Consider the following 10,422-nt stretch of genomic DNA (forward strand, 5'->3'; position numbering starts at 1 on the left):
TGTTCAGCCTTTGCTACTGTTTCAACCTCAAATTTTCCCTCATTATGGTCAGAATCGTTATTATCTTTAATTTTAAATCAGCTGCGAAGCAGTGAGGTGTCACCTGTCACCCTAAAGCTTTTGGTCTTCCAATGTGACACCTTTATAACGACACAACTGTGTCATTATAAAGGTGTTTACATTTATACGCCCGACAGTGTCATTATAGAGAAATGGTAAATGTATGTGCTAAATATTCTGTATATTAAACTGTTTCTTTCCGTAAAGTAAAGCCCTTTTTAACCATGTCCTACTGCACGTACACTGAACTGTATGTGTATGAAAATGGACACTGTAGCTTTAAGAGCAAGTGTTCGTGGGCGGAGCCAGTGGGTCTCTCGTGTGGTGGAGCCTATAAGACATTGCTCACTACAACACTAGACTTATCTCAAAAGTGTCACATTGTAAGGCCGGAGCGTCACCAACGCGCTGGCGTCCTGTTCCTGACGCAATAGGAATCTGAAGATAACAGACTCAAGGAAGAAATCAAGGAGCTTTATTTTCCCCAAAGAGGAGTCTACAGGAGTCAGACAGCGGAGGAGAAAAGCGAAGTTATTTAGGTAAGTTCAGAAAAGTGGTCTAAATGTGTTGTGTAGGCTACCGTGAGAAGAACCGGAATCTCGTCTGGCTTTTGTTTTGTATGTTTGTGCCAGCACGACACAGTACTGCTTGGTGCAACCTAAAGTGTGATTGTTTTTTTTTCTCTCGCTGTGAATCTCTTTATTTATTTATTTTTCTGTACAAGTAATGATTTTCAAACAAGCTGACAAAAAAAAACAAGAAATTGGGGAAAAATATGAATTGAGCCTTGTATAAGTCTCTCGTTTATGTTGTTCTGAAGTTGTAGAAATGTATAGTCCCTCACATAACATTAAAGCTTCCCTTTATTCCTACATAATCGTATTAAAAAAATATATAGGCTAATTTAGGGTGTATATGTGTATCTTCACACTTCAAACAAATGGAAATTGACTGTTAATTCTCTATCATTATTACGTGGCTCTGTCAGATAGATGTCCCGTGTGTTGTGAGTCACCTGCCTGCTAGAGGGCTTTTAACCATTATTATCTCAAAGTGAGGGGGTGTGCGCGCTGTTCGCTTGCCGCACAGGTAGAGCGGGTATGGTTGCTCGGAAACCGCTGCAGGGGTGTCATGAGCGGGGTGTGAACTCCTTCTTTCAAGGTCTGCGTGTGTGTGACTGCTACAATCCTGAATCAAAGGAGAGCTGCCTGCTGATGCTTAACATCCCTGCTAACCCCATCAAACCTCTCAGTGTCCTGTGCAGTGTTATCCTCACTCACACTAAGCCTGTCCACATTTTGAAGGCCACCCCTGACCATAAAAGACCCGCATTCTCCAAATCAAAATATCTGATTTAAGAGACTGGAAGAATTCCTTCTCAGGAGGGTTAATGCTCTGCATGACTGCACATCATTTGTTTAATCCTGTTGCCTGTAAATGCTGCCATGGTTAACTGCCAGGGTGAACTGTCTTTGCACCTGTTGCAAGAGGAAGCAAGAGTCCCTGGGGGTTCATTATCAGGGATCATGTTGCTTCCCATCCCCGCCGAACCGAATCGACGGCCCTGGGCAGGGGGATTGCATGCCTTGTTGGGCAGTTTGGCTCAGGCTGATGCCCCGGGCTTCCTGTTGTTTTAGAGCTTTGTTTCTCACCAGTTGTCAGGGCTTCACATAAATATGGCTCATAGGAGACCGGGAATGAGGGGGCCTTGTACTTCTCAGTCATCACTCCTACATTATAAGGAAGACAGCATGACTGTGAGTGTGTGTGCACTCAACCCAAGTGAAGTCTCCAGAAGAGATGACCACCAGGGTTGCACATGTTTTCTTGCATTCTGAAAATAAGGTATAATAGCTCAGCTTTTTGATGGAGATTTGCTGTAACAATGCATGGCTACTGAGTAACAACTGCGCCGCAGGTTTCCAGCCAAACAGAAAAACCCTCCAAACGAAAACACAACATTTGGTGACTTTCTATATGCACTGCACCAGAGGTTGCGAAACACTGAACAGGTTAGTCCAGTGTGAGGCAAGAAAAATCCGATTCTGCCTCCAGTGTATCACTGACCCCAGAAATCAATATGCTGCCCCCCCCCCCTTGAATATTGTATTCATTGTTTACGTAGACCTGACACATACTTGACTTGCCATGAACATCAGGGTCATTTTACTTCAGGAGTTTTTGCAACACCAGGTATATCTGTGGTAACAGGAGCCCCTTCCTGTGCTGTTCAGGTCAGGGCAGATTGCAGCAGCAGAACACAACACAGGCAAGTTTTAAAACAAGCTGTAATGACAGTGAAAACATATTTATTGTCAATAAGATGTGAAAGAAGTGAAGTTTTAGATTTTTTTAAAGAATCTTCAAATTTCTGTTCTCAGAGCTGTACACTAAAACTGTGCTTTCTAATAGGTTGATAATAGATTGTATTGAGGTCTCACACATAAAAGAAGTTTCAGCTGGTGGGATACTTCAACCTAGTTTTTGACTAATGCAGTGTTTTTGGACACATTATCAGTCCAGAGCTTTTACAAAAGACCACTATCAAGCTATACTTTTCAGGTAAACAAGCTTCTAATCTAGTCTGATTGAGCCCTTATCATTCCTCTGCCATAACAGATCAGTTTGAAGTCCTCCTAGGGGTTTAGAGAGGAGCAGACTACAGCTAAATATTTATCTTGATGGCCCGCAGACAGGGGAAGATTTGTGTATTTTGTCCTCTGTTCTATATCCGGATTTTGTTTCTCTCTTGGCCTCACAAGAGGATGTTGACTGAGCTCTCGGAGAGTACTTTTCAACCTGCTACCTCATATTCTGTTTCTCTGCATCTGCTTTTTCCTTCAAACTTCTTTCATCATCATTCATGGCTCTGTCTTGGCTGTGTTACAGGTACAGCAGAAGCAGGGGCAGCTAACCGGGTGATCTGAGTGTTTCCAGGCTTTGATGCGACCCGATTGCACCTGGAGCATGTCCACAGTGGGCCTGACTGCCCAGGAGATCTCTTTTCCCATAGAAAACCCCTTCCTGAGGGGCAGCTACTGTCACAGCATGGCTGGATCCAAATCCTCTTGGAGGTTTCCCCATGAGCTGGACAAGTGAGTGTTCAAGTGCCAGGACAAGCGGTCCATACTGGGGATTTGGGGAAAGAGAGGGTGTTGAAATATGAAAGGATTCAAGTTGTTTCAGATTTTTTCTATTTCATGAGGGTACCAATCAAATATTTCTTTTTTCTACAGCTTCTATTTCAGTATGGATACTGCACACACAAATCACAGCCCTCGTGCCCAGCAAAAGGGGATCTCACAATCAGCTCTAAGTCATGAAAGTAAGTGCATGATCTGTCATCTGCACAATCTTTAAAATGATCAATGCTACATTGCATGTGTTGTGCCTGTGATGGATCTGCTCACAGGAGGACAGAGGAAGCCACCTTCTGCCATTTTTCTTTGGACCGAACAAAGACATGCTGTTTATGTAATGATTATATATTGGTTTCTCCTCTCTGACAGGACATAAACACAGTCCCACCTCACAAAGATTACCTCCAAAGAAGTCCCGACCCTCCCATCTCCCCCTGTCCTTCAGTGCTGAACCATCAACCCCAAGTCCAGCTGATGAAGACCAGGTGGTCCCCTCCTTCCAGAGGCTCTCCGTGTACGAGTGCAGCAGCCCTCCACAGACACCTGGCAGATGCTCCAAACCTTTGCCCCCCATCCCTCTACAGACAGACATCTCCCCAGAGCAGGCCATTGACAATGAGGTAGAATTTTTCACAAGTTCGGACAGTCGTTGCCTGGTGTCCGATCATTGTCACAAATCATCCCCCTTTCGGTACGCAATCCCCAGCAGAAGGAGTTTCAGGGACTGTGGACAGATCAACTATGCTTACTATGATGGTCCTCTAGGACCACAGAGCCCAAGGCACCCCAAAAAGCAGCATCAGGTGCATCCTCCACAGGAAGTGAAAGAACAGTATGAGCAGCGACAGGAACCACCTGCGCCAGTGGTGTGTCAGAGGCAGCAGGAAAAGGCTCAGCGAAGGCTTCGGCGCTCACACTCAGGCCCCGCTGGATCCTTTAACAAGCCCTCTCTGCTGCGCCTTTCATGCCACAAACGCCACACAAACAGTACAGGAAAACCCGAGGTACCACCGCCCGTCCCCCCGAGAGCAATCAAGACAGGAGACACCCGCCGCTGGTCAGCAGAGGTCTCGTCTGGGGCTTACAGTGATGACGATAAACCACCCAAGGTGCCCCCAAGGGATCATTTGTCCAGATGCGGCTCTCGCACTCCCAGCCCTAAGAGCCTCCCAACATACATAAACGGGGTGATGCCCCCAACCCAGAGCTTTGCACCAGATCCAAAATACGTAAGCTTTCGGGGTTTACAGAGACAGAACAGCGAGGGCTCTCCCTGTATCCTCCCCGTACTGGAAAATGGCGAAAAGGCCAGCGCTACACATTACTATCTCTTGCCTGAGCGGCCTGCTTTTGTGGACTCGCCTTGTGTAGAGAAATTTCTTCGGGTCATGGAAAGTGCTACAGCTCGCAACACCGATGTTTCGGAAACAAACTGGGACTGCCACACCAGGAGGAAAGCACACGTGGATTTGGTTTGAAAAGTGGAAGTAGCAGAGGACTCTTCTGTACATGAGCACAAACCACTTGAAGGAACGGTGAAACTGGACGCTAACAACCCTCAAACTGCTGCTTGGACTGTTTTTGGCCCCTATGTATTCTGAACACACAGGGTATTAGCGCACTGTATTCAGTTACTGGCAATGATTGGATAGCTATCTAAAGTGAGATATGTTGTATGAGAACAAATCTCTGACTATAGCTTGAGGGCGAAATGACATTGTAGAGCTTATTTTTGATATGATTTCTATTTCATGACATTCAATGTTGTGCTGTTTTTGCTGATGTGGTACAGTAAGAAGGTACAAGCTGGCCTTGAACCTCATGTGTTCAGTGTTTTCTGTGTCTGGAAGGTTGAGGATGATTTTTGAGATGCATTGATGCTGCTCTTGTATCTCACATGGGACAAAAGGTCAGTAATGTAACCATGTATCACTTAATATATGAAGTCTAAATACAAGGCCAATTACTTTTTTTAAACGGAAATGAAGGATGCTATCACATGAATCTCCATTCTGTTTGCTGTTATTTATCAACACTGAGATGGTTTCCCTGCCTTGATGAAGTTTAGGTCTTACTCAGGCCGATGTATGTGTGTAAATTCCCACAAGGCACAAAGTCGTGGTACATTTAGTACTAAGAGGTGGGTACATTACTGGTAGCTAAGCATGTTTCTGTTGGAATGTCTAGTGCAGCTTTTACGGTGTAGTTGTCTGTGATGAGTGCGTCTGTGTTTGTATAGTCGTGGATGTGTTCGTGGATGTGTTTGTGCATTCGTACATGTGAACAGCAGTTGGAAAAGTGTTCTGGTGATACTTTATAAAACGACTTTCTACAAGCGGTAGAAAACCGTCAACCTTACATGTTACTGTGCTCTACTTTTTTCTGCGGCGCCTGCTTTTTTGAGTTCAGCCCAGTGTCCAGGTCTGTTTCATTGCACAGAAAACAGCCTGTTGAATGAAGTGAATGTATGCTATTCTTACTGAAATTCCATCAAACAGTGGGAGGAGCGTATTTCTGGTCAAGCTGTGAGTCATTGCTTGGAACTAATTTGCTTCAAGTACTACCTCCCTGTGATATTGAACGTTTCTGTCACATACTCCCCAGTCATATATACGCAGTAAGCTACAGCAGATGAGATAACAGCTCTAAATGTGACCTGACGCAAAGTTTAAATTCAGTTACTCTTCACCCAGAGTAACACAAAGTAAATTTCAACAGGATGTCCTTTAATAGAGATTTTAAATCACTCCCATCTGAGATCACAGAGATGTGAGGCTAACCTATTAATACAGCCACATTACAAAGACAGTGCAGGGTTTACCTGCCTGACACAGACTTTCCTGTTCTGCTCATGCATTCCTGCCTTACATGATTGCAGTGGGTGTGGTCTGAGAGACTTTGGCTGCTGGCAGCCCAGAAAATAGATGAATTTTATTGTCATGGATTATTCAAGAAGCATCAGGATTATATAGTAAATGTAGCACATGTATTGAAGTAACCCCTGGTATCGAACATGGTGTTCAGTTTGGGAAATGGATAACTCCTGAGGTCAAACGGTCATTGAAATACACTTTCTCTCCCTCCTGCTCACAAACCCTTGCCAACACAATGTTGCTTTTGACTTAAATGTCAGAAAATGTTTACATCATACACTGATACTATTTAATCTTAAGGTATTTTAATGTCTTATTAGAAAATATAAAACTGAATGAAGACTAGTTTATCAAGAAATAACTTCTCTGCTGTGGTGAAGACATGCACTGGGAGAGTACAGTATGCTGTGTACAGTATTTAACAATTCCATTTGTTGTTATGAATCAATGTTAAGTATATAGTCTTTAAAAAGAAAGCAAAATAAAATGACTTATTTATGAGCCTGTTTCGTTCTGTCTCTCTCTTGTCAAGCCTGAACTCTTAACTCAGCTGTTTGGCCTGTTTTATCACCCACACACCCTCATGCTGCGCTTTATTGTGACTGGCCTCTATCCAGAGAGAGAAAGAGGAGTCACTTACAATGGTCGACTGACAGGTGTACACTGTGTTGCCTTCCTCTTCCTGGTTATATCACCGTCTCCTCCTGCGTGACTGCTTAGATGCTCTGTGGCAGCCTGCTTCGCACCCACAGGTTTTTAAGCCCTTAACAATGTTGCAAGTGTTTTACTCTTGACTTGAGTCCATGTGGTTAGGCACAGAGCCACTCAGACAATCACAGGTCAAACAATTTCCACAAAAGCAGCAGCTCAGCTGCGGAAATAATACTCACCTTAACCCCGAAACAAGGAGGCAACCACGCTGTAGATTACGGAAATGATCATTTAAATTAAAAGTTTTATTGGGACAAACACTGGCACTGTAGACTATCTAGGCCGCCTGCAAACTCTTTCACCTGGTTCACTTTTAGGCAAGGTGTGAGGTGATAGCATGATAGCAGCTAATAACAGGCTGCCTGGTTTAAATGCATGTTTGGAGCTAGACAGATGAAGCGCCAGAAAAAATAAACAAGGTGTGTAGTTCAAGAATAGAAACTGAAAAAAAACTGAACTGCTAGGTGCACTCCTGTGGCTTACAAGGCGTTATGCTTTCAGCCTCAGCATTAACCTGACCTACTTGAAACCCATCAGCAGCTATTTCTAAGAATATTTTAGGGGTAAAACTTAGAAAAAAAGAAGTCTAGGAGCATGTTTCATTTTGTCATATGCTGCTTCTACCCTCCTCAAAAGAAACAATTTACATATAGACTGGTCATTTGGTTTAATTTTCCTTGAATTTTTCAGGCATGAGTATGTGAGACTCTCCAAGTGGCTCACTTCGTCAAAGATATACTGCCCTCAGTTAATTGGATAAAAGTCCTTGGCTGGCCCTGCTGGTGGATTAACAAGTGGAAAAAACTTCTTTGAAAGATAAGAACTATTACAGTAATTATGATCACTGTCTCATTAATTGCTCTGCAGCCTCTGTGGAGCAGTCTGCAGAGATCTGAGTGCGAGACATCCAATCTGTTTTCTGCATCAGGCTCCAAAAGTTTCTGCAAAGATCTTACGCTGCGTGAAGGGGACTGGATTTGGTTCTGCAGATGTGATTCAAACTACAAGCACAGATCAAAGAAACACAGATCATTCTGGTGTCGAATTATGGGGGCAAGTCAAGATGATTTATATAACACATTTCAAAGAACAAAGAGGTATGGTGAGTTGTGAAAGACATTTTAATGCTCTAAGGCAATCATTTTGTGGAACACAAACACAGCAACATTTTTTTTAAATGGCTCCCTCTGCATATTCAGTAGATTCACGTTTCCTACATTTCAGTTAAGATACTCGGCAACAGGCCTCATTGTTTCATGCAACTCTTCTTTCATTTCTAATCCACCAAACATTTTTCAGTTGTTATTTCAATCTACCTTCAGCTAAACTGTATTTTAACTGTTTTTTAACTAAACTGTACTTATCTTGTACATAATGCTCAATGGTACCCTTTTAGTTACACCACTGAAGACACATTCAGGAGTCTGTGTTAATTTGCCATGTGCAGTAAGAGGACAAGTAGATATTTAACTTTGACAGAAGGGCTGCTGGTTAAATTTTACTTATGTGTCTTGTAAAAAATGTATAGCACATAAAGTGAACGTACAGAAATGTAGCACAAGTGCGTCTTCTGAGTTGGTCATTAAATGGACTTCTATAGTAATCAGTGATTAAGATAATCTGACATCATGAAATCTTTATTGCTGTTGTGTGCCAGCCGCAGGGATGTGGGCAGTGACATTAACACTGTAATGATACATAATAAGGCTGATCTGATGCTGACAGGACACCTCTCAAACAAAGAGATGACGTCTGCATTGGTTATTTAACATTTGGAACGCTTTATGCAAATTTTTTAGGTTTAAATAATAAGTGTGTACAAATCTCTGTCTGCACCTCTGCAACGTAAAGGCACATCATCATTTAAATAGGAGCATGTATGACATCTAGTGACCATTCAGTTGTACTGACCAAAAAAAAAAGGTACGTAGGATGGATTAGAATTAGCAGTACAAATATTTAACATCTCTTGGTAGTTTTTTTTTCACAGAGGACATTTGTAATAATAAAGCCCAGTAATCAACTTTTTAACCAGATTTTGGTACTTTTGGTGGTGTGGGCAGGTGCCAAGGCCTGCATTCTTTCTGGTTCTGTGCCTCTCCTCCTTCGTCCAGACTCTTGGTCCTCGATTCCCAAATGTAGTACAAAAAAACCAGACCTTGGACCAGCAGGAAAAAGTTCAGTTCTTTTTTTTTTCTTTGCCTTCCTTCTGACCTTGTTTCTGGTTTAGGAGTGGCTTGATATCAGAAATGCGACAGTTGCTGCAAAATGTCTTGCTACATCCTTCCATGGTGGCCCTTTATGCTCTGACTCTAGTTTCTTTGGACTTCCTTGGGAAGCCCACTTGAATACTTTAAAGGGCTTTTCTTGACAATCAAGTTCAACTTCTACCCTCAACCAGCTGCGGCACATCCTCCCTCACTCTGTTCCCCACATGTCTTGACTCTTTTCAGCTGTCTCATTAAGAAAGGCAAAAATGCCCCGAAGCCCATCTTAAAAAAACAACTTGCAGCTCCAGAAAGCATCAGGACTGCGAAATTTTACAATATTCTAAACTGTTAATTTAAAAAAATATATATACAGACAAGTTGTGTAAAAAGGACTATAGCACGCATGTGCAGAACTTACATAAATGCCGTTCTTACATTCTGAGGTGACGGTGAGACTACTTAAGTTTACTGGTGCGTTATGAATGGCCTGAAATTTTTATTGAGGTTACTTATGTCAGTGAACAAATCATTCAACACCCCATCAAGCTTACTCCTGACAAACTGGATTTGATTGTTTGCATAGATGCACTGGATGAACTGTGCTCATTGCCTGATAATTACCCAAAAGAAAGTACATGTAGTTCATTAAGAAGGTATTAAAGTAATGATAGAATTACTACTTTATGCAAAACTGGTTTTATGTGACTTACTTTGACATTTTGGCTTCTACTTTGCAAAAAGCTTTATGTTAGCACACTAGCTGAATGTTATAGAAGCATAGTCATTATGGTAAAGCCATATACCTAGACATCAATGTCAAAAAATCAACTGAAATCACAGTTGGTGTTCATTACATATTGATTTGGGGCTAAGTTTTGCTTTCAGCCAGTGATTTTGCTTAAGTCTTACAATGGCTGAATGTTTCTTGCTGTTGGCGCTGCTGTTGGAGAAGTTACTAGTGGTAACTACAATGATCTACTTTGAGAGCTATTCACAGCTGAAGTCATTTGTTAGACACTGTGAAAGCTTTGTTTCTTCAGTCATCAACGACTGACTTCAGGTGAGCGTACTATGACAGCTGCTGATGTTTTATTCAAACGCTGAATTGATACACGTTGTAATGTGATAGCGTAAAACATTACCTGACTCCTGTCAGTCGGTTGTTAGTTTTAAAGAGGTTTCCATTACACGCAGTGCAGTAAGGGTTAAAGTGGAGAATTTGATACAGCATCAAAAAGAAAATAAGAGTTAAATGTTTGTCAGTGCTTAATGTGCAAAACTCAAACATCGGCAAGTCAAAAAGGAAACAGATTCATTTTAAATTCAGACTAGAGACAAATTGCAGTTTAAGATTCTTAATGTCACACCTAAATCGGAGCTCAACAGCAGATATTGAAAGGTTAAATGTAACTTAAACTAAAACAAATG

The 10,422-nt window shown here is 42.2% G+C and overlaps 1 protein-coding gene across 1 annotated transcript; it reads left to right on the forward strand.

Annotated features, from left to right (window-relative positions):
* The first annotated feature begins 400 nt into the window (after positions 1-400).
* Positions 401-6,574, forward strand: errfi1a (ERBB receptor feedback inhibitor 1a). Its single transcript, XM_074680054.1, has 4 exons — positions 401-599; positions 2,950-3,155; positions 3,297-3,385; positions 3,570-6,574. Exons 2-4 carry the CDS (start codon positions 3,004-3,006, stop codon positions 4,676-4,678), a joined length of 1,350 nt encoding a protein of 449 aa, XP_074536155.1. The 5' UTR covers positions 401-599; positions 2,950-3,003; the 3' UTR covers positions 4,679-6,574.
* The last annotated feature ends 3,848 nt before the right edge of the window (positions 6,575-10,422 follow it).

Source organism: Halichoeres trimaculatus, unplaced genomic scaffold (assembly GCF_033239565.1).
Source record: "Halichoeres trimaculatus isolate MK-OKI-2021-1 unplaced genomic scaffold, fHalTri1.1 fHalTri1_scaffold_1, whole genome shotgun sequence".
NCBI classification, from domain to species: domain Eukaryota; kingdom Metazoa; phylum Chordata; class Actinopteri; order Labriformes; family Labridae; genus Halichoeres; species Halichoeres trimaculatus.

Bases quoted from the DNA above. Each gene is read 5' to 3' on its own strand.
- errfi1a (XM_074680054.1), top strand. From the start codon at position 3,004: ATGCGACCCGATTGCACCTGGAGCATGTCCACAGTGGGCCTGACTGCC. The intron at 3,156-3,296 runs GTGAGTGTTCAA...TTTTTTCTACAG, and splicing joins TTTCCCCATGAGCTGGACAA to CTTCTATTTCAGTATGGATA. The intron at 3,386-3,569 runs GTAAGTGCATGA...CCTCTCTGACAG, and splicing joins ATCAGCTCTAAGTCATGAAA to GACATAAACACAGTCCCACC.